Source organism: Perissodus microlepis, chromosome 22 (assembly GCF_051167445.1).
Source record: "Perissodus microlepis isolate ML-2025 ecotype Zambia chromosome 22, ASM5116744v1, whole genome shotgun sequence".
Taxonomy (NCBI): Eukaryota; Metazoa; Chordata; class Actinopteri; order Cichliformes; family Cichlidae; genus Perissodus; species Perissodus microlepis.
Genome location: NC_140481.1, coordinates 22,374,175 through 22,398,582, shown reverse-complemented (window position 1 = coordinate 22,398,582; position 24,408 = coordinate 22,374,175). Strand labels below are relative to the sequence as shown.

Here is a 24,408-nt window from a genome sequence, read left to right as displayed (position 1 = left end):
AATAGTTACAGATCCTGGTTCCTAACCCCTTCTTTTTAACAGGCTTTCCCAATCATGAAAGGGATTTTGCATCTGGCGTAGGAAACACGTCTCAATTCCCCAAGATGATCAAGTGTGGCATGGCATGCGTGTTAGTTCAGCCGTAGAGAGGTTAGGCTACACAGCACATCGCCTCAGGAAAGCTAAGTGCGCATAAAGGGGAGAGGTAGAAAGGGTAAACCCGAAATGAAAAAAGCAGACAGAGAGCTTTAACCCACTTTCTCCTATAATACAACCCATCAAACATCAGAAGCCATCATCATAGATTAGCCTGTCTCTAATCCTGGCTGTTAGCACAGCTGGGGCAGATTAGGGAGGGGGCATTCCTGACAGAGCCAACATGGCGTCACAGTCGCTGACAGCTCACCTGGAAACACATGGATAACTGTACAATGCAGCACTGTTTCAATCATACACACCCAAACACACACACAGAGATCAAACGTAGTTCTGGAGCAAAGCTGTCTGCCTGCCCGCCTGCCTGCGGGCAGCAGGGTTAGGGCAGGAAGTCAGGCTTCAGAACCGTGTGACACCTCTAAGTCGACTTGATCCTGAAACAGGCGGGGAGTTCACGGTTTAGGGGCCAGCAACTGTAAGTGAGTGTGTGGAAAACTGATGGAGCGATAGATTTTCTGTGCGATTTAGAGAGCGAGGAGAGACAGAAAAGTGTGAGAAAGAAACAGAAATTAGGGGGTGAAAGTGAAAAAGGTGGAGAAGCGAGAGGCCTGTCACACTGTTAAGCTTCACAGGAAGTCTGTTTAATGTGGAAGATCAGGAAGGAAATACGCTCTCTCAATATGTGGCTGTGAACGCATGCTGTGTAAAACAAATGATATGGCAGCTCCGTGGCTGAGCACATGTGGCGACAGCCTAAGAAGGTTTGGCTTCTGTGAAAGGAAATGTAAAACCCATCTCTTACTCAGTGTTTCTAAACTAAACGAACAATGTTCTCTGAGATGAAAAGCCTCCAACTCGGTCATACCGACCTATAGCACCCCTCACAACAACTTGAACATTTCTTTTTCATCTCTCAAGACTAGACGCAGATTTTTTTAGATATTTTCCAACTGTATACTGGAGTAGAGGAAACAAATAACAGAAAACAACCGACCACGTATATTTAAAGTGCACCCTTCTATGAATCGATTTGATTTCATTTTGGAGCAGACTACATGTCATCTACCCTGCAGACACCCCGGGATACTCCACTAGAAACAGGAATGTATTGCTGGGGAAAGAAAGACACCTGGATTACACTGCTTACCCACCGTGACTGGACTTCGGATAAGCAGAGGAAAATTTGCTTGTGCTTGCTGTTACTGTCGAGTGTAGGTATTTCTTAGAGTTAAGTGACTTCCAGTAAACATGTAAAATATGCACTGAGGACGACACTCTGGCAAGCTATGAATGGAGCTTTCTAACACTGTAAAAAGATGAAAACAAGTTTTAACCCAAACCATGATCTCTTGTTTATTCTGTCTGAAAAGACCTGAAAATCAAACCAGACTCAGAGACTTGGAAATCCTTTTGCCAGAGCTACAGATCACAGCTCGAAATTATTAAAAATGAATGTTGAAATGTTATTATGTATTGTTGTTATGGTGCACAGAAGCACAGCTTATGTAATACAGAGTACAAATTGTAAATCAGGCCATTAGAATTTAGATGGTTGCTGGTTGTACTTTAAGGACTTGTGTGCACTGTTTTTTATGTTTTACATACATCTCTGTGTAAGTCGCCATAGTGTAGTCACAAGGGTTTTGTTATTGAAGAATAGCTGCTGCATGGCTGTACCTAGTGCAAAGCTAAACTAAATTCAACTGAACTTCATCATCCAGGAACTTTTTCAAAAATTTAATGCAAAACTAACTGAAACACTCAAAGCAACAGGTTGTTGCTAGTACAGCTAACATGTTGGAGCACTTTAAAATGTCCTTGTAGCCAGCTTTGAGATTCTGTCACGATGATCACGGCAACTATGTGTGCTTGTGTGGGGTTATCTGTGTGTGGTTCACTGTGACACAGCGAATCCTACTCACACTTCCTGTAGTGCCCAGGGACAGATGGTTCATCTGCTGAGTGAGAGGGCCCATCATATTGGCAGGCTGCATGGACATAGTGTGGTCCATGGCTGGCGTGATCACTGCACCCTGAGGGAAGCAGGTAAAAACAAACAAACAAAAAAAACAAAAAAAGGACAAGGTGAGAAGAATTAAGGAACAGAAGAAATGATGAAGCATTTTGGTTTAGTGCATGTCGCTCTCTGATTAACTATGCGGGCTTACATAAGCCTTAAGTGAACTTCCACAAGTGGTTGGTAATCTTTGTACTGTCTAAATATAAATGATATAGTCCTTTAGACTAGGCGAAACAAAGTGAGATGAAGTACAACATAAAAGAATGTCAGCATGAGGACAGAAAGAAGAAAACTTGGGTTAGCGACTGAATCATCAAAAGCATGAAATGAATAGAAACAGAGGACGACAGGAGGGTTGTTGGGCACAAAAAGACGGACGGTGTCAATAATCAGCAACAGAACACAGGGACCAATACACACCACTGTCTTTAGTCTATCAAAGCCATCACTATCTGCTGCCGATGTATCAGCAGTATGATTTTTTTTTGGGTTGCCGAGTGAAAATGCTTTCTCTCCGTCCCTCGCTCTCACTTGCTCGCTCGAGCCTGTCCTCCCAGTATAATGCACAGCATGTTTTTCCCTAACGGGCGGATGAGAACACTAGAAGCTTCTTTTTCACGGTGCAGTGAAACATGAGGGAAAGTGATGAAACCATTGTTGCTCTTTCATCCCTTGTCATGATAGCTCCATTTCCTCAGCACTGAAGCCTTCGAAGGAATGCGTTCAAAACCAGCCCTTTTTCCTCTGCTCGGCTCTCTTCTCTTGTTGTGCGCTCGTAACACTGTAACGGTGCCTATGTGTGTTTGTGGGTAAGCCTGCAACACACTGTGTGTAACGAGTGTGAAGGAGGACAGTACTGTCTAACTTCAAAGTGTGTGTGTGAGCGTGTGTGAGCGTGCAATTTAAGTAGTGTATGCTCGGGAGTGTGTGTGCATGTGTGTACCCCACTGGCGACTCTGTGTGGGCTTTTTGGAGAACAAACTGTGCAGACACAGCCTGTCAGAATTGCTCTGCTTGTCTACTCCCTGCATTCCCAACACAGGCAGCTAAACCGCTCTTCCTTCCTCCCTCTCCTCTTCCATCTCTGCTACCTCTAGCTCAATATAGAAGCTTCACATGAAACTTTGTGGAGGTACACAAACAAGAAAGAAACTGGATAACGAGTGGACACAAAAAGTAGGATTAGTTGTCACCTCTTCATGTCCTGGACTAGTGTTGTTGAAAACTGTAAGCCTAAATGAATAGCCGTGAGGTCAATTAGAGACATAAAGGAGAACGCCTTATAGGAAAGAACCACGAAACACATGAATGTATCAAGTTCTGAAACCTTGAAAATGTTTTTTTTGGATACAAATATTAAGGCAGGTGACTCAACAATGACAGTAATTACCAGTCACTAAATAAATGTAATGTTTGATAACAAATAAAGGCCCTGTGAGGAGTGAAGAAGGTAATCAAATACAATCTTGTGAAAAAGAAGGTTTTCACAGGACTCACTGCATGGTGAGTCCTGGGGTGTACTTAGTTGCTTTCAACTAAGTACATCCCAGGATTTAATAGCTTGTTTAACTGCCTTTAGCAGCAATAAGTTGAAGTAATTGTTTTCTGTATGACTTTATCAGTCACTCACATTGTTGGGGAGGAATTGTAGCCGCTCTTCTTTGCATCATTGCTTCAGTTCATTGAGGTTTTCGGGCTTTTGTTTATACACAGTTCACTTAAGGGCTCGCCGCAGCATTTTGATCAGGTTGAGGTCTGGGCTCTGACTGGCCCATTGTGACACCTTGATTTTTTTATTTTTCAGACATTCTGTTGCAGTTTTGCTGCTTTGTTTGGGGTCATTGTCCTATTTCATGACCCAGTTAGAGCAAAGCTTTAGCTGTCCAACAGGTGGCCTCACATTTGTCCACAGTATTCTAGAGTCACGTGGTTGACTCAGTGACAATAAGGTGGCGCAGGTCCTCTGGCTGATAAACAAGCCCGAATCATCAACCCTGTGCTTGTCTTTTGGAACGAGGTGTTTGTGCTGGCAGGCTGTTTGGTTTTTGCTCAACATGATGCTGCAGATTAAGGCCCAAATGTCTCCACATTGGTGTAATCTGTCCAAAGAACACTGATCCAGAAGTTGTGTGGGTTTTTTTTCAAATGCAACTTTGCAAACCTAAGCTGTGCTGCCATGTTTGTTTTAGAGAGAAAAGGCTTTCTCCTGGAAACCCTTCCAAATAGGCCAAACTTGTTTAGTGTTTTTCCTAATTGTACTCTCATAAACTTTAAGATTTAACATGCTAATGGAGGCTTGTAGCTCTGAGAAGTAGCTCTTGGCATTCTGCAGTTTCTCTGAGCATTGCGCGTCGAATTCGCTGAGATGTCCACTTCTGGGGATATTGCAACATTATGTTAACACACGCCTGAATGTTATGACAGTAAGGTTGATATATCCCGCCCGAACTTAAACTAAGATTAAATTCCCTCGTGGATATGCAGACGGGAGTCTTTGCACACCACGGGCAAGTAGTTGTACCTATTATATCCACATTCTAAGCTGCTGGGAGTGCACTTCAAGGACACATACATAGTTGGTGCCCTAGTAATAAAGTATTTCTTTTTGGACAAGTAATGTGTTGACACCAAATTGGAGGACATGTAGACATCTACACTGAGCTTGGCATACTCGCTCTGTTGATGAAACGTCAGTCAGACCCAACAGACCCTTTGGAAGCTTGTGGAAACATAGCACTGCCATTAGAAGAAGAAAAAGAATACACCTTAAAGTTCAAACTTAATACTAATCTCAGTGGAAAAAAATGGCTTCTGATAGGTTTTGTTTTTTATTGTGAACTTGATTGTGAAGTTTGTTGATGAAGGTATGTTTAAATTAAAAAAAAAAGACGAGAATATCAGCTCTATATATTTTTGACCACACTTAAAACTGCTAATCAACAAACGATATTTACAAAAGTACAAGTATCTCGTAGTGTAACACTTATATATTATCAGATTCTTACTGATGTATCAACATGTATGCAGGCAGTATTTTCATGTTACAGGTGCTGCTGACAAATGTAACCACTTTACATGCTGCTGAGTACTTTACTGTATAATCATACTTAGTGTCCTAAAAATTGACCCTATATTTTGTATATAAGCTGAACTGACAAATTATAGTAGCAATATTAATGCAGTCAAAAGCACACAGGCTTTCCCTGTGAAATGTGAGGACTTATAAAGTAGCACCAAATGAAAATACCCAGTACTATTCTGCCACTGGCTGTGACAGATGAATAAATAAAGGGAAAGGGGAAATGAGGAAAGAGAGACAGAAAGACACTGTGAGGACAGGAGAGAGATGATTAAGCAAAGATGGAGGTCACGGGGAAGACGGGAGTGAAGAAAGATAGATGAGGGAAGTGAAGCCAGAGACTTGGAGAGAAAAAGTGGAATTTTGGAAAGAGAGAGAGAGAGAGAGAGAGAGAGAAGTCAAAGACCGAGAATGAAAAAGAAGACAGATGAGTAAGGCGGAAGAAAAAAAAAAGAGAGAGGAGAAGCGAGAAGGAAGCAGCAGGGGCTGTGGGCTACCTGTTACCGATTCAGCCTCTGACAATGCCTTTATAATGGGAAAGGGAGAGCAACGGAAAGGCTTAATTCACAGATGTGTCAGGGAGAGTTAAGCCGATTTGTGATTTCGATTTTCTGTGTTTGTGAGACTGAGTGTCTGTGAGAGAGAGGGTTTAAAGTGTGTGCGTGTGTGTCTGTGTGCAAAAGCGTCTGTCTGGTTGTGTGTCTGTCCATTGATGGGCTAGAGAGGAAAGAAAATGAGAAAGAGATTGACACAAAGAGACAATATATGTTTTTGATTTGTCCTCTGTGTGTAAGAGAGAATAAGATAATGCCTGCTGCAGACGTATCTGTTACAAATGTATGAGACGATGTTTACAGAGCTCCGCAATGTATGCACATGTATTCCGGTTTGTGCATGCGTCTGTGTGCGTGCGTGTGGAAAAGCCAGTCCTGCTTAAGGTGGTATTGATTCTGCTTTAGACCGGAGATGAGATGATATCCACTCGTTGCCTGTAAAATACATTGATATACGCTCAACGGCTTGACACAATGTACAGTGAATAAGAAATCTTATAAAAATTCTTACGACCGGCAGTGTTTTCTTTTAATGACTATCGCATTACAAGCACTTGCTTATGAAACACTGGTTGGTATCAGCTGATATTCATTACCTTGACTTTACATCTGCTGATCAGCAACGCCAATTGTAAAAAAGGTGAGGCAACTACATAAATGTCACACAAATAGTGACTGTTTTTACTGCCTGGTCCATTACAGCTGAAGGATCTCCACCACATGCAGCAGGCTATTAAGATAATTTACATTCAGGTCCAGACCTCCATATACTCAAGATGCAGTATGCTCAGGCTGCTGGTATCAGACTGAAAGCAGTATCTCCTTTTTACTAAACATGTCCTTCTGGGGGACGCCCAGAATTTCATCCAGTTCTGTAAACACTAAAAGTGTGCTTTCTGGGACTGGGATTTCTGTCTTAGGCAGGCAAAGAGGGACAACTGCCTTCAAAATGAACATAGTGTAATATTTTAGAGCGAAAAAAGAAAATAAAATGAGAAAATTGTTATGGACTTCCTGTAAAGATAAGCATTACAGTGTCTGATTCTGCTGACATGAAAACTGATCAGTATCAGCCGAAAAAACCTGATCACAGCACCCCCACAGCTAGCTATTTTTGCTAATCTCTCACTGCTGCAGGTTATAATTTCCCACATTATTGCATATCTACCCTGCTGCTTCAAGCCGGTGTTGATACATGTAACTACCTTGGGGCAATACCTTCACTCGGAAAACAGCTTGAGGCCACAAAGAGAGGTTCACATTCTCTTCCTCACCTTGCAGGTCCCTATGTTTCACTATTTGCAAGAAGATCACTGTGTAGTGTTTTACTGCCAGCCTGGTAAGAAGAGACCATGCTAATATGCTTTGTGTTGGGGGAAGATGTTGATTAAAGTTGGGGAATGAGAAGACAGAAGACTGGCACATTAAAAGCCTCAAGAACGCCAATGGGCCGAGGCTGTATTTCTGAGTCTTTGGCTAAAACAAAGCTTCATTTGTCTCGGGCCTATGAAAGACGACCTGCATTTGACTCAGTGCATTCCTCGCTGTATTTGACAGTTGCTTTCTCCATGTGAGGCACTGTGGTTTGGACACTGATGCTCGTTTGTACTAGTTAGCGTGTTTTGTGTCAGTGGAAATGAGACATGCACACTCCATGCTTCAGGGTCTTAATTCTGCAAAGTACGTACTGTGACTATCCAGCTTCATGACTCCAAAGAGCTTCATCTTGGTCCCCTAACAAGGCTATATGGGGATGAGCTTTTTGTCCCCATGAGGAAGACAAGTCCCCATAATGTCAAAGTGTAAACAAGCAGCATGACAAACCAGCAACATGACAAATACCCTCCCTAATGCAATCATGCTCACACACACAGCACATCTGCAGATGGCTGAGTGGTAATGGCACCCAACTGCACCAGGATCACCCACTTGAAGGCTAAACTATTGGTAATGACTGTCTCTCTACAAAAACTACAGAAAAAACAACACAAAACAAAAACTTGTGAAGTAATATGAATGTGTCTTCTAAAGGTGTCCGTATGCTCCTATTTACCCTGTTCTGTGGTTGTGCTGTATGTCACCTACTTCAACTGTGACCATGTTTTCCAGATATCCTCGGGCACCTTTGTATTCAGGTAAGCACAGAAAAGGGAGCCAGCATTTCGGGTGCTTCAAACTAATCTTCAGTGGGAATCCCTCCTTAGGGCTAACAGACTTCCAGGGTTTCTCAACTATTAACAACAGAGTCTGTCTACAGGACCGAATGTGCTATAGACTGATCCAGGACAGTGAACTGCTTACTTTACCCAAGTGGGGCAGCAAATAGTAGCGCAGACCAAAAGATAGCAATGAACGAGCCTCCCAAGCTGACAGTGATGTGTGTAGCGGCTTAACTCGGTCTTTGTGATCATAGGGATACTTGAAATCTGATTTTGTAATGGTTTTTGGAAATCTTAATTGCAAACACAGGAAAGCCCTGCAGGGAAGACAGAGAACTGGTACTAAGAAACTGAAGCAGCCGAGGGGTTGCAAAAAAATGTATGTTAACAGATTAACATGTAGAGCATGATACAGATGAAAGATTCCTCACCTCTGGTTATGTGGCAGTGAGGATTATCTACTTTGTATAAATTTGTCCTATGCAATGAAAAGGCAATAAGAGCGATGATGAATCTGCTTTTCCCCGCCTATTTACGCATCAGCTTGTCTATCATCTAGAATACTACATATTCAATTTACAATAGGTGGCAGATGAGGTGCACAGGTTAAACTTGCAGGTCAAAATCTGGGAGCATGTATAACCAAATTGCCGTGGCTGAGATGGATTATGGTAATGCTGCTGCTTTGTAATCTTATATATATGTGTGCGTGTCAGTGAAGGAAAGCAAAACTAATAATTTCCCCCAGTAATATGATGGCTTGTGACTATAAAATGATTCTAGTAATAAAGTTATTATGAAAAATAAAGCACCAACTTCTCCATATCGAATAGGACATGCTATTTGGATGGATTTGTAGCGTGCGTTTGTGTGTTGTGTTTCTTAATGTGTGTATGAGGCGATAAGGGTGCTAGATGAAGCATGTAACAGTATTTGTCATGTCTTCATGGGAGGTCCATTCCTCTCCACGGTCGGACTGTGCTCGTTTATCAGCTGTTCTCTGACTGCCTTTTGTAGACAAATAGATCATTTCACACACAAGGATCTCTCTAGAATGTTTACTCTATTTATAAAAACCAAAAAAAGGGGAAAAAAGATTAGAAATCCAATTAAAAACACAGCCAGCTAATAAAGCCTGCCCACCAAAGCATGTCAGCTTTGTCTCCAAACATATTTTTTGCTACTATCGCAAAATTTGTTGAAGTAATATCCAAAAAACTTACAGTGAAAATGCAGCCACTCAATCTCCTTGTCAGTCATCCGGTGTCTCTGCAACAGTATTGTTCTTACATATATATGAAACCTTAACCCTGACAAGACAATTTATTTTAATTTTTTTTTCCTGGCACGGACACAGTAGGTGCAGTTGTAGTCTGAAAGGGCAGGAGAAGAGAGAAAAACAGGACAGAGTGAGACAAAAATGAGGGAGAAATGAGAGCTAGGTGTACAGGAAGGAGTGCAGAGGGAGCGGGGATGGAAAAAAATAAAAGAGAAACTCAAGGACGAGTGTAGCCCCGTCTCAAATTCTGCCTCGCCAGTCAAATCCATGAGACCAACATAATGTTCCCTCTCTGAATCCGAGGAGCATTTTTAATGTCAAGCGGGGAGATGGGTATCCACAGCGCACTGATTCAACCCTATTCGATGAGGGCTGATAGTTACGGTTCACGTTCTCAGAGACCCAGTGAACGTCTATTCAATGCAGGGAGAACTGGCCGGAGTGCAACGGCAGAGGAATTCAATAATTCACCTCCAGTATGTAAGGGCTGGTGCACTCAGGCAAATGCACACTTGAAGCACATACAGTTCAGAGCGAGAAAAAGGGGGGGGGGGGGATAACTCATGGGGAAAGACAGCAATGCTGCGCATGGCTGGCACAGCACTTAGTCCGGCTCTCTTTGGCAGTGCGAACTGAATTTAAGAGCACGTGCATGTGATTGATGATCTGTATGTAAGTAAGATTTACCACTGGAAGGAATGTGTTTTGTGCGTGTAGGCATTCGCACGTGTTAGCTGCACGTATGCATTTGTCGTTTTGGGGCCTCTAGTTCTTTAATTGTTCGTACTTTTTCAAGGTCTGCTGATTTCTGTGGCATTGACCAGGCAAGTGGTCGTGTTTTGACATGACCTGTGACAACATCTCACAGACGATGAGAAAGGAAAGAAGGAAGACAAATGATAAACTAAAGGAAAAGGAAAGAAGAACAACCCATGTAAGAACAGACTGCAGACTCATTTAGATGTCCACTTAAGGAAAAAAAAAAAAAGAAACGCTGTCACTTTCTATCAGGTTTCCCGCAGAGAACATCTTGCGCATTAATTGAAGATAAGCAAATTTTGAAAACTGTTCTCTGCTCAGTCACCCTTTCTAACTGCTAACAAAGCGCCGGCTCCTCTGTGGGATGAAGTCCAGTTTCGTATGGATAGACTTGTCAAACTTAATCTACTCAGATACAAACAAACACCTTTTGCCTTAGAAGTACATGCTGCAGTGCTCTCTGTTTACTGTGCAATAAGGCAAGTAGCGGTCAAGTTGCTTTCAGTGTCAGCAGTTTGATTTACTTCCATTCAACACAACATCTATTATTTCCAACAAATTGCTGCTTAACGCAGTTAATGGACTTCAGGTTTACAAAGGCAGCGGAGGGCTGAAATGAAGAAAAACATCAAATTAGGTTAACAAATCAATGCGGTATCATTAGTATCGGCAGTAGCTAACTAACAAGGGGTTTTAACAATATACGGCTCCACCAGCACTTTGCACAATTTTGCGAAGAAGACAAATTTGTCCTGCTGAGAGATACTCAACTCAGCAACACCAAAGCCAGCATATCATTTCAGAGTAAGTTTACCATGACCGTTATAGCAGGCATGCTGTTTTTTAAAGGCTCAAGTAGAAAGTACAGACAACTTCATATAAGCATAAAAAATTCATATGAGCACTTTAAAAATCAAAAAACAACAACAGTCTGTCAGGCACTCCTGAAGAAAACGTCTTGTTATATTTTGTAGGAACAATGTAAAACACAGAGAGATCTGGCATTTGCAGATATTTCTTTTTAGAATAGTTCAGCTCACAGACTGTAAATTAAAGATGACCATCGGGTACTGGGTGAGACTTGGTGAGATCTGACAAAGAAACTGAGGGATGATGCAAGATCATAGTGTAGTAGTCCTTCAGCCAAGCTTATTATGATGCAGATTATAATGTACAAAAAGAAAATTATGCTTTTTTTACTAAAACTTCAAAAAGACTTCTTCACTCTTTTTGCACAATTTATAACAGCTAAAAAACGATATTATTTAAAACTAAAATTAATATTGAATTACAATACTCATTTGCAGCAACCAACAGTCCCGTCGTGCCATAACTAATACCACAATTTATCCAAAGTTCCTTTGTAACCTTTCCTTAATGCTCTTCTTCAACATTATTTAGATTTTAGGTGCCATTTGTTGTACTCCGTTTAATAGTAGACTCAAAAACACATTTTACCCTAATCTGTATCTGTAATGTAATTATCTAAATAATAATCTCTAGACCTATTCTTAAATACTTATTTTGTTAAATCAAACTTAACAAGTCTGATTAATTAACAAGTTTATTTAACATGCATACAGACTATTCTATTCTATTCTGTATGACTGTCCAGCTCTTCCCCTTCCACGCTCTGCTGCCTCCATATTGCCCAGATATCAGGAGCGCCATTGCACAACGCTCCATTGGTTTAACATGCAACATGAGGAAGGAGTCGCCAAACTGCAGCACAATCAATTGGTTTTTAATGCCCCGAGAAGCCCCCCAAGCATTTGAACTAGGATGCTTAGCTAATTTGATGTGATTCACTGAACTGATGGCAGAATGTGTGTGTATGCATGTGTGTATAAAGGGCAGTCTGCTGTGTTTGTAGCTGGTAGTTGATACGAGCACGGGTCATAAAGGGAGACAGACTGGTATCTATGATTCACTGTCAGCAGTGACAGCTGGGGTTAGCACCTACCAGCCATTTGGTGACAGAAAGAGCCAATGGAACACAATGGGGACGGGACCATGGGGACTTATATCGCCACATGGCTACTGCTGGCATGGAGGCATGATGAGATGTAGACAGTACAATGTGGCTGCTGGTTGGTGGCTAGTGCCAAAGGCTTCAAGAGGCCCCATGACATAAGGCTGAAAGATGGATGACCATCAGGCATCGCATGGGCTGGTAAAGAATAACCCGTATGGACCACACGTATGGCAATTCATAACACATACAGTACATACAAACATGTATCGGCAAACACGCACAGTTACCCAAGCATAGATGATGAGGCAGTATATACTCTCTCCATGTGATGACAGACAAACCACAACGCCACATGGCCGAGAGCCTGAGAAGACGCCAGAAAATGAAGAAAACAGTATGCACATTCAAGCAAACGTGTATTCTTGTACTGTGGATGCACACGCACAAGCAGATATACAAATGTATTTGTGTAGAAAGAATGCATGTACACACTAAAACACAAACGGGCTGCACTGCACATGCTGAGCAGTTATACTATTAGAGGACTCTGTCACGTTTGTCATTCACCTTGTAATACTGTCTACCACCTAAGACAGCTTCATTTTCACAACAGGGAGACTCAGCAGCAGCAGCAAAAACAGCAGCTTGTTAGCGAGCTAGCTTTAATCCAGCCTGAAACGAGTGCCATAAGGAAGGAGCATACCTGCCTGAGAGAACTGCAAAGTATGGGAGGGAAGGAGGTGGCTGGTTGAGTGAAGATATGTGCAAAAAAAAAAAAAAAAGGCAGGAAGTTGTGTGGCTGAAAGGCAAACTGGGCACCTCACAGGGCAGCTGCAGCTGGGTGTGGGTGTGTGTGTGTCTGCTGGGCTGGTGGCCTGCTGCGACCAGATTACATGTTCACTGTCCCACAGCGGGAGTGGAAGTGAGATGGGTAGGACTGAGTGGTAAATGGCCACAGCGGGGAGCCATGCGGCTGGTTGAGCACTCCTCTAGTGAGTGAGTGCCAATGTTTCCCAGTTTGCTCAGTGGCAGGGACTCTAAAGCAGTTGTCTTCTTGACTGACGCTTACAATGTTATCCACATTCGTACGGACTTCATTAGCCAAACTTGGTTTTTCATGCTAAACCATCAACAGCAAAAGCTAAAAATATCATGATATGAAAATATCAGGTAGTGTGTACTGATTTGTGCCTCTGTGCCGGTAACAATGAACCGATAATATTTTGGCCGTCAAAGTTCAAAGCTAAGGTTATTAGGAACTCACAAAACAGCTACAGCATTCAGTTGTAACTCTAGAATTCTAATCATATAAGAGGATAACATAAACTAATGCAATTTTATCTAACACTGAAAGGTCATTGCAAGGTCACCTTCATTGGGATATCATAAGGTTCTCCCAAAACTCTAATTTAGGAAGTAAGAGGAAGAGAGAAGGATTTAAACTGGTGGAGGCATACAACCCCGGTATCTGGGGAAAACAAATTTAATTAATCTAACAGTCTACACAAAAAAATAATGACTAATTACGCCAGAACTGTGTGTTCTTACTAGTTTTCTCCCTATTATTATAACACTTTTGGGCTGGTATCTACCCAGTGTATAAAATATTTGTTGCAGCATAAAACTCTATAACCCCGGGTTATAGATCCAAACTGTAAGGTGCTACCTATTCACCCATATGCATATTCATTTGCTCATTAGTACAGAATAGTGAACCTCGATATCAAAGCATGACTTAAATTATGCGGCTGTGAGATTCATTAGAGGTAACTTCAGCAAAAACTAACACAAGTTACCCTGAGGCTGGTAATTTCTTTTCCAAAGACAAAATAACTTATTGTATCAATAAACTTAGAACCACAGTGCAGAATTTACATGCATATTATGAACCATACTGTGACGCAGAGTCCTAAAAATGTGCTTTATGTAGAAAAAAAATCTTCACTGCACTCCCTTTTCCAGGCTAATAGAACTAAGTACCCACTGTATTAAAGAAGTATTGAGATTTTCAAAAAGTGAAGCTTTTTTTTAAAATAGTGGTAAAGAATCAGATATATTTGCCCTTGACTGGTAACCAGTCTTTTTCTGTGAACAAACTGAGAGCAATGAAGCAGATTGAATACGCTTCAGGGGCCACAACAAGCCTCAAGCAAACACTAAAAATCTCTGGCAGAATGATTTAAAATCTCTAAGAAACAAAATGAGAACACTTATAGAGCTTGGATCAATTAAAAACTCAACCTTAAAACAATTTGGTAAACCACTAATGTGCTTTGTTGTTATAACAACAGAGAAGGAAAAGTATTTTCAAGCAAGAGTGCGGGTGAGGCTTCAGCGATAGGAAAATAAAACTGAATGTGCAAGCGGGGGTATTTCAGGAAATGTGAAAAAGCCTTGAGCCACCTCTCCTGCTTGAAAATATGTGCAGCGATTTATTGAAACGTGTAAAAATACAAGAAAATACAGTATATAACTCTGCAAATACAGATCGTAAAACTCTAACGAGCTTGAAAATCAATATTTGGTATGACCACCTTTATTCTTCATGACAGCCTGAACTCTCTTGCTCAAGTTTTCTTGTCATTTCTTCAGGAATAGTTCTCCAGGCTTTTCGAAGGGCATTCAAAACTCTTCTTTGGATGTTGGCTGCCTTTTGTTCTGTTCACTGTAAAGACGATCCTACACGGCTTCAAAAATGTTGAGCTCTGGGCTCAGGGGAGGCCAATCCATGACTGATGGCCATCCATTGTGTGTTTTTCTATTCAGGTATGCTTTTGCTGTATTGTCACTGTGTTTGGGATCATTGTCATGAAAATGAAGCTCTTGCCAATCAGACACTTTCCAGATGGTATTGCATGGTAGATCAAAATCTGATGGTGCTCTTCTCTGTTTATAATTCCATCAATTTTGATAAGATCGTTAACACCACTGGCTGAAATACAACCCCGAACCATGATGGCTGTAAGAGACTATATATATATATATATATATATATATACATATATATATGATCATTTGAAATTTAGATTCATTACTCCACAAGACTTGGTGCCATTTTTAGTCTAGTTCTTGTGTAATTTAGCATACCTCAGGCTTTCCTCTCTGTTTGTCTTCCTTAAGAATGGCTTGTTGACAGCCATCCGTCTACTTGATAAGGCTTTAGTAAACAGTAGATCAACTGGATCAACTGAAGGGCCAGATGCACCTCACAATTCTTTCCTGTTTGTTAAGAGCATGGCTTTCAGTTATGCCAGGTTTTTGGCTAATCGCTCGTTCTATGCCTGTCAAACTTTTATTGTTACCATTTTTCATGAATTTGAAGAAATGGGAACAAATTATGGCTGCTAGTAACAAAGTCCCTGAAGGTACTGTTTAAAAAGTGGTTCTCTGCTAAGTTTTTTGTTGTGTGTAGATGCGCCACCAGTTCATTTCTTGAGTTAGGTCCCTTTTTAAGATTGAATGATTCCCAGGTCAATGCCAAGTAACTTAACAAAGAAAACATTTATCTGAAAATGGTCTGGTACAAGGACTGGATTGAAAATGAGTGAAAAAGCAGCCGATGTCCAAAGAAAAACTTTGGAAGACCCTCATGACGCTCGAAGAACTATTGTTAAATGCCACTTTAAAAATGAGAAGAAATTCTGTACAAAGAAATGAGAGGGAACGTTTGCACTGTACTTCTCTGTGAAAATGTAATTTACCTTCATTTAAAGAATAACATCCAAGAAGGTTTAGTTTTTATTAATATTTAGGAAGTAGGACTTTGCCAGTTATTGAAATGTTAAAATATGAATTTTAGTGACCAATACAAACCTTCTGGAGCTTCTCTGTTGTCTCTCTTCAAAACAGAATTGAATGTGACTGAAGGCAATGTGATTACCTCACCGTTAAAGACCGTGTTGCTCGTGAGCTAAGTCTAATTAATATTAGCTTTTTTCCCCCTTGTCTGCTGTCTGGGATGGTAACCTCAAGCAGCAGTCTGTCTTGTGCTGTGGTCTGGTAAATGACTCTGAATTGCTTCCTGGCACTACCAAAAACATATAAACTCCACAAAGCCTCCCAAAAATAAAACAAAATATGTTTGTATACTTAGGAGAGATGGAAAAATGTGGTTATCAGAATTGGGTAAAGTGCTTCGTATAGTAACTCCAGGACCGAAATGGTGTAATCATTTGGCCAGAAGTAATAGTGGCCAAGTGCATGTTAGAAATTGAGTTGCTTTAACATTTCGTCTGCAACAGAAGAATAATGTGGCTTAAACGTTTTTCCAAACAGAATCTTTTTCTGGTCAGTCACATTGTGCTAAATATAAAAATGTCTCCATGTCGTAAACTATTTTCAGGATAAATTTAAAAATACGAATCTTTAAAAAGTTTTGATTAACAGCAGATCAGACTGGATGCGCATCACAGATTTTCAACTCCCCAGCGGGGACTCAAGGGCAGCTGCAGTACTTCAGGTACACGGTGGGGTACTTACTGTAGGTTGCATAACATATTGTTGATGAGGCATCCACGTACTCTGGACCTGAGGAGAAATACAGAAAATGTAAAATGATGGTGGCAATATAAAATTTTCCTTTGTCTTAGTAAGAGCTGAAACGTATCCCACATAATACAATAAATGCAATTCAAATAGTCCCAATATGTTCAAATACTCTTCAGTCTGTAAGTCTTAAAATGATTGTGCTGGTTTTAATGCACCAAAATGGCTGAACTTTACACAGATTAATTTGTGCCAAAGAATTACTAGAAGAATCTGAAAGTCTGGAGGCAGCACATCTCCCTCCTGCCTTCTCATTATTGCCAGCAGTACGTTGTGCGTTGAGCCCGTAAAATGAGTCTTTTTCTGTATTATAACAATATTAAAGCTCTGCCCAGTGCTGTTGGAGCAGGGGTGAAAGGTCAGGGACAGACCTCTAGAGAAGACTCACAAAATACAAAAAGCATTTTTGTTTTAATCTCAGCATAAAACAGAACAAAGAACTTCAACGCTACAACCAGAGAAAAAAAACATTGACAGATATGCATATTTACAAATGTAGATTCAAAAGTTAAAGAGATGGAGAAACAGTGACAGTGGAAACTATAAAGAAACCGGAGGAATGGACGATGAACAAACAGAGCTTTTATGCTGGAGAGAGGAATTAGACAGCTTGTAGCAGACAAACACACAGACTGGCCACTGATCCTGGTAAAATGATTAGATTAAACAAAGACAAACATGGAATAATCTGCTGTAAGAGCAATCAATCCTCTGAGCCAACCCAAATGCGTGATTTGGATCCATACCTAAACAAGCCTGATATTCTATAACGCGGTGCCAAGTCTGCTTGTTTATACACGGCAATATTTGTTCTCCCCAGCTGAATGGGACAGCAGATAGACACAGAGAAAGCTTATATTTAATCACTTGTCTTCGGCATTTTCTAACTAAGATATTGCATGACCGTCATGTGATTATTGCAACAAGAAAGGATGGCTTTACACTGGGCTTAAGGAAAAAATCGTGAGAGAATCATGGTGAAATCTTTGCTGGGTAAATAAAAAATGGCAGTCTTACTAATGTGAGGGAGGCTCACTCACAATTTATCTGAAGCAACCAAAGATGAAAAAGTCCAAACCTGAACCGATAACAACACAGTGAACACAATGGGAAGCTAGTCCAATCCACTGAAAAGAAACAGACAAAGAGACCTCCAACATATTTACTTCATAATCTCAGCTTCCTTTTCAATTTTGTTCAAAGCCCTTACGTTAGATCTTTACAGCCTCCTCAGGTGTTGAACAGATATAGGCCGGTGCACTAATTCTTATATTATTAGATTAATCTCAATTCAATTCAGTTTTATTTATACAGCGCCAAATCACAATAACAGTTGCCTCAAGGCACTTTATATTGTAAGGTAGACCCTACAGTAATACATATCATATGACCCCCTATGAGCAAGCACTTTGGCGACAGCGGGAAGGAAAAACTCCCTTTTAACAGGAAGAAACCTCCGGCAGAACCAGGCGCAGGGAGGGGCGGGGCCATCTGCTGCGACCGGTCGGGGTGAGAGAAGGAAGACGGGATAAAAGCACCTCTCAAACAGTGCAATGTACAGCAATGTTGTAATGTGTTTCCTGAGAGCTGAAAATGTTGTAATGCACTGATAATGTGTCCTCTGGCTTTGTTTGGATGCTGAGAGATAAGTCCCAGTTTGCCAGCTGTGAGACAGTTGTGTTCACTCATTTTTTTACTTTTGGAACCAAACAAAAGTAAAAAACTAGGTTCGTGAAAAGACTGTAGTTTAGTCCAAGTTAACAGCAGAAACATGACAAATGCGTTTATCTGTGGGATGTTAAAAAACAGCAAAAGGGCTCATGAGTTACAGCATTAACAACTTCAGCAGGACTTCACTCCCAGACAAAAATAAACGAGAAAGCCAGAGACTGATCTGTTATCAGGCAGGAAAGAACGTGAGGGAAAACGTGCTAAGTTGCTAAGTGTAACACAAAATATAAAGAGATCCAAATGACTGCTTTTGAAGATTAGAGTTAACTGACTCGACGTGAGCTGGCTTTTCCCCAAAGCATCAAATTACAGCTTTTACAGAGTTGCTCAGAATTACAGCAGGTAGAGTAATTCTACATGAACATAAGTTTCACTATGAGTGAAGGGTAAAATGTGCACAACCTAAGAAGCTCCCTACCTCTGGCTGAACTTCACAGCTTATATTATAATTTAAAAGAGCCTGTCAGCCAACAGGCCAAAAAGCCGGTAAGTCAGTTGTCGAGCTGCATGGTCAGCCAGCTGGCCCTCGTTCCAACCAGTCACACGTAAACCCAAACAGCCAGCCAGTTAGCTAGTTAGTAAGCCTGCCAGCCCCATGTCCTATCAGCCAGCCACATATTTAGTCAGCCAGTGAGCCAGTCTGTATAAGCAGTGATGTAAACCAGGCTCACGGCTGGCTGGCGGTACTCGTTGAAATCTTGGTAGCGATCTGGCCTGGACTGTCTCCTGTCATGCGGATCATCAAAGTCGTTTTTTCCAGGAAATGAATCCAATCGTTATTGAGGAGCCAAGCATAAAGAATGCCAGAATACCGCTGTTGGTATGGGTCATTTGCAGATCTGATCAATCAATTCTATCAAAAGCTCCAAAATATCAACGCGACACAAACATAAAAGGAGGAATGACACATACAGTCATTTCTGCGCACCTTGAGATTTTCATTACAAAGGCAATACTTTTCATCATAAAAGGAAGTGATTTCCTTTTGTCTTGCATACATATCTGCCTGGCTTGTCTTCTCCTTCTTTTTTCCCCGTGCCTCTTTGTACTTGAGCAGAAGATGAAGGACTCACCTTCCTGCCGCGACTGGCTGAAGGGCAATATTACAGGAAGCGGCGGCAGAGCTGCCCGATATTGAAACTGTGAGGATTAATATTCCTCAAAAGCCTGGCCATTGTTTTTGATAAATCAATTTGGGAAGCCTTCCGAGAGCGGATTAGAGGCGCGCCCTGGCCCACTTTTCTCCCTCCTTCTCTCTCCTCTGCCCCTCCACCACAGGTACTGGACCAGAGTTTTAATCAAGCGTGCCTCAAAGACGGGCGCCGCAACCTTCAGCAACACCCCTCCTCTGCCCACCCAGCCGTGCCATCGCCATCACCTAAACCTACTCTTTCTCTCTCTCTCTCTCTCTCTCTCCATCTGTCTCTTCTATTTTCTTATCTATCCTTCATCTCCTTTCTCCTGCTCTCTATCCTCGTCTTTCTGTCTCTGCATACCAAACAGAGGCGATGTTAAACGATAGTGTCTGATCGAGAGGGCACAGTGGCAGCGTCTCTTGATGTTTAGATTCGGCAAAGGGTGTTGCATGAAATGCGCAGTGACGGAAAATAGTTAGCGCTCCTGACATATCACAGGGCCAATTTTTACGATCCCGCTCTGTTCTGTTGTATTACTCCACTGATCGCAGCAGTGAGGAATGCAAACGTTCGCTCTGGAAGTGGAAGGACTGGTGCTGAAGCTAGGAAAATAAAATAAAAAGAGATCGAGAGAGGGAAGAAAAGAGGTTTGGACTACAGGAGAGAGGAAACTGTTTCTTTTTCCTAGTTACTTTCATTCTTGATGGGTGCGTTTCTTTTTTTCTACCTTGTCAGCCTTTTTAAAATCCCCCTTTTTCTTTGCCGCTTCTGTTCTGATCCCTGGCGTGTTTGCTGCCTACGAAACAGATGTCATCAAGCACAGCTGGAGCATCGAAGAAACAATGAGGGAAGAAGCAAGAGCCTCATGCTGTTTTGAAGCCCACCCCCTCTTTTCCAACCCAAAGTGCACAAACTACACAAAGTATACTCTCATATACATACACACAGAATCTACCCATATTCCAGTGCATTATGGCCCACCTGATATGTGGAAACGGGGGAAGCAGCGATGAAGGGCGTGATGGAGGTCTGTGCGATCATGCGGTTGGTGGCGATGCTGTAAGGCGAGGAGTAGAACCTGAGCCGAAAGGAAAAAGAAACAGAGGAATAGATTTGAGTAACTAACAGTAGAGAGAATACCTAGTTTATTTGCATTGGGTGGTTCCATGTTACGAGGCTATTAAACGACTTTAATAGAAACATCTGAAAAATGTACAAGACTATTGAGTAATACAGAATATTTGGTATGCCTCAAATCTTGCATTAATGACACTTGTAAGTGAGCAGCAGGGACTCTTCAAGGCTGCGCAAACAGGAACCTAAATTCAGTTGCGCTTAATGCTCAGGAGGGCTGAGGTCAGGTGACTATAGAGGGAAGTCCATGACAGTCAGTACTGCTTGATTGGCCTAAAAAGTAATTTCTTCGAAGCTTCAAGGTGTGCTGGGAGTCATTACCCTTCTCCACACAGCTGGAAACCAGAGGGTGTGCATATGTCTACAGAAAGGACTGCAGCTTCTAAGCGGACGGGGTGTGGTTCGTTTAGTATAGGCGTCCAACTCTGGAGCAGACAAACATCCTCTGACTCGATTACGTCCACTGCATTGTTGACTGTATGTCTGATGCAAGGAATATTCTCCTACTGCCTTACATAAAAATGAATCCATCAGTAAAATGAACTTGTCCATTCTCCATAGTAAGATATATGGTATATGCTCATTCACAACTTGGCCTTGTTTCCCTCTTCAAACTGCTATTAAACAGCCGTCTGTGTTGCTTTTCTATTTCTCAGTGAGGCAAGCTTGATGTGTCACTCTTCTCATGGTGTGGTTTCTTTTGGTCTGCTTGCTTAAACTTTAGTTTCAACTTCTGAATATTTGGCTTAGTTCTCATACTGGAATTTATTTAATAGAGCAATAATAATAAGCTGGACAGCTGATGGACGGCCATATCTGCAACGGATTACCGATGCGTGGACCAAGTCTGGCTGAGTGCACTCAACACTGGGATATAGTCAAGGAAATCTTTTTCTGTGTACTTGGAGACCTTCTTTGTGTAATTGAAAGACTTTATTTTAATGCTGAACATCTAAAGATGCTGAATCTCACCGAGATTCCCTGGGAGGTTAAGCGGGATGTCCAACAGTCTCAGCAACAATTGATGAAAATCATAATACTGGCCAAGGACAGGCCAACACTAATTCTGTAACGAGCCTTGAAATCACTACATACAGCATCAACGCCGACTACATTATAGTTTGACTTTAACGGTCTGGTGTTGTGAAAATGTGAGTCAAACACCAGCAGCTCAGAAACAGAGTTTTCATTGTTTTATTATCTATGTCAGATTGTGCAAAATGTAAAATGATTTCAATGAATGTGAATGACACACAAAAGTGATGTTGTGTAGTTTGCTTAGTAGTTTGGAAACTTTGGCAGCTTGATTAAATATAAAAGGTCAGTTTATGACAAAGGAAGGAGCTACATTAGTTTTCACCCAACGCAGGGATCGTGTGCAGTGTTTCAGTTTTTCTAAACGTCTTTTTGTTTTTGGTTTCTGAAAGTATACAGTTACATTTTATGCAAATATTAACACTGAGGAGGACATGTAAATTAAGTCCCTCAATAACATATATATGCATTAATTATGGGTAATTTGCATTATAATTATATACAGTACTAAATTCACCAATTTGAATTTGAACTCTTCATGTACCTGTAAGAAATGTAAAGTAGCATTTTTTAAACTATGCATTATGTTTTTTGTAAGTTTTCTTTATTTAACATTTGACTCGTTTTACGTTATTTTTCTTCTTTTCTAGAGAATGATTATTTATGTATATTGTTTTTATCGCCCTCCAAAAAATCTGGTTCAAGGTGCTGAGAGCGACACATTTTTCTCTTTCTCTCGCAGTTTTGTATCTTTGGGATCATAAGTTGAGGGATTTATACTGAAGTAGGCTTTTACATTGCAGGGCGTATGTAATGAGTGATGCTATTCATTGAGGGTTGTGTTTTGGTTGAGACCGACTCACTGGAGGATAAGTGGTTTAGGAAGTGGGAGTGAGGCGCTTCCTGTGAATGACTGAGGACAGAGGGAGATAAAGGGGAGCCTCAGCATTCTCCTTCCTGTCTCAGCACCGTGGGGAAAAATAAAACACGACGCCGGGTCATTTATTTCCACAGCACCATGACATGAAGACACAAAAACACACATATCTGAGTATCCAAAGACACACATATAGACACACACACTCACTCTCACTCAGTGCCCCTTCGCCATTTCTCACCCGACCTCACCAGTGAAAACCGATATCTGAACTCCATATAGATTTCCTTAATCAAACAGTAACAAAGTGCAGACACTACATTAATCTTTGTGTATGACAGTAGTATCGACTGGGGTTCTATGAGCCAGGAGGCGAGTGTATTAGCTGGTGCCAAGGATAGATCAAGTCTTACCCATTCTGCATTGCAGCAGGATCATATGTTAACGCCATGCCAGTCTGAAAGAGAAAAAACAACAACAAATTATACGGCCTATCAAGATACATACAGTATGGGAAGTAATATTAAAATGCTGAAGCAAAAGAAAATGTGACAACTTGTCCTACATTACCACCTTTTATATCAGTTTTTTCAGTGTGACAATGTAGTGTCATCTGCTGTAGTAAAAAGGAGAAGGCAACAAAACAATCAATCTCACTCTAAGTGAGAAGCCAGTTTCTGATATTTACTGACAGACAAAACACACAGAAAGAAGTGGTCAACACTTTTGTTTTAAGCCTACTTTTCAATAATGACCTAAACAAAGCCAAAGAGAAGATTGTGGCTGGAAAACAGTTTGATCAATGTCTTCTTCTTTTTACAAAAGATGTTCTTCCATGAATTTAGTGACAGGATTTCAAGCTGCATGTAACCCCTTTTAAAGTGTCTCTTATTTATATGTTTATATGTTGTCGTAAGTCAGACACTGATGGCTTTGCTGATCGAACGTACTTCTGTGAAATACAGTTAGAGCCATAATTTGTTGGACAAAAATATAATTTTTGTAGTTTTCCCTTTTTAGACCACCACAATTATTTAATTGTATAGGACTTAAGTGCAGACTTTGAACTTTAATTCAAGGGGTTTTACAAAGTTATTGCATAAACGCAGTTTTCAAGGCCACACGAGGCATACTCTGTTATTATTCAATAACAAATGAAGCAGACATAATATTTGAAGTTGAGCGAGGCCATCCTCATAATCAAAAACTACAATGAATCTATCAGACAGACAGCAGAAACATTAGCAGTGGCCAATCAACAGTCTGGTACATTCTTAAAAAGAAGGAACGCACTTGGCCAGAGCAAAAGGTCTGAAAGACCACACAACAAAGCGTATGATGACAGAGGCACTTCCATGGCTGAGAAAAACAACATCAAACATCTAACCAAGTCAAGAACACTCAAGGTGATAGGTGTATTTTTTTGTCAAGGTCTACAATCAACACAAATGAAAGTGCAGAGAGTTTACAACAAGCCACTGATTACGCTCAAGAACAGGAAGGCCAGATTAGGATTTGCCAAAAAAACATCTAAAAGAGGCTGCACAGTTGTGGAAAAATTCTTTGGACAGATGAAACCAATATAGAAAAATACAGACAAGGAGAGAAACCGCCGAATCCAAAGCATACATTTGTCATAATGTAATTCCTAAACAGTCCATGCAAAATTTTTGTGAAATTCCTTGATGTAAAGTTGAAAGTTTGCCCTTCAATTGCATTATAATTGTTTGATTTCACGTTCACTGTGGTGATGCACAGAGGCAAAACTATATAAATCATGTCTTTGTCCAGCTAAGTATTCAAGAAGGTCACAGAGTAATTTTCTGTACATTTAACCACTTCTGCTACCTCTAAATCACAGTGTTTTCCCCGTACGGGCTACTTGTATGTCACCTGTACGTCAAAGGCAATGCTGTTGATATATTCCTGCACTATTGTGACCAAGATAATTTGCTGTACATTTATTGTA

General features: G+C 41.0%; 1 protein-coding gene across 3 annotated transcripts in view; it reads right to left on the bottom strand.

The window, feature by feature from the left end:
* Nucleotides 1-24,408, bottom strand: part of LOC146363086 (RNA-binding motif, single-stranded-interacting protein 3-like) — a 294,258-nt gene that overhangs the window by 9,906 nt on the left and 259,944 nt on the right. For all 3 annotated transcript variants that reach the window (XM_084919066.1, XM_084919068.1, XM_084919067.1), the window contains exons 10-13: nt 22,853-22,896; nt 20,375-20,471; nt 16,461-16,508; nt 2,079-2,189 (exon numbers count right to left, since the gene is read on the bottom strand). In XM_084919066.1, the coding sequence (XP_084775192.1) occupies nt 2,079-2,189; nt 16,461-16,508; nt 20,375-20,471; nt 22,853-22,896 (300 nt within the window). The remainder of the gene's footprint in view (nt 1-2,078; nt 2,190-16,460; nt 16,509-20,374; nt 20,472-22,852; nt 22,897-24,408) is intronic.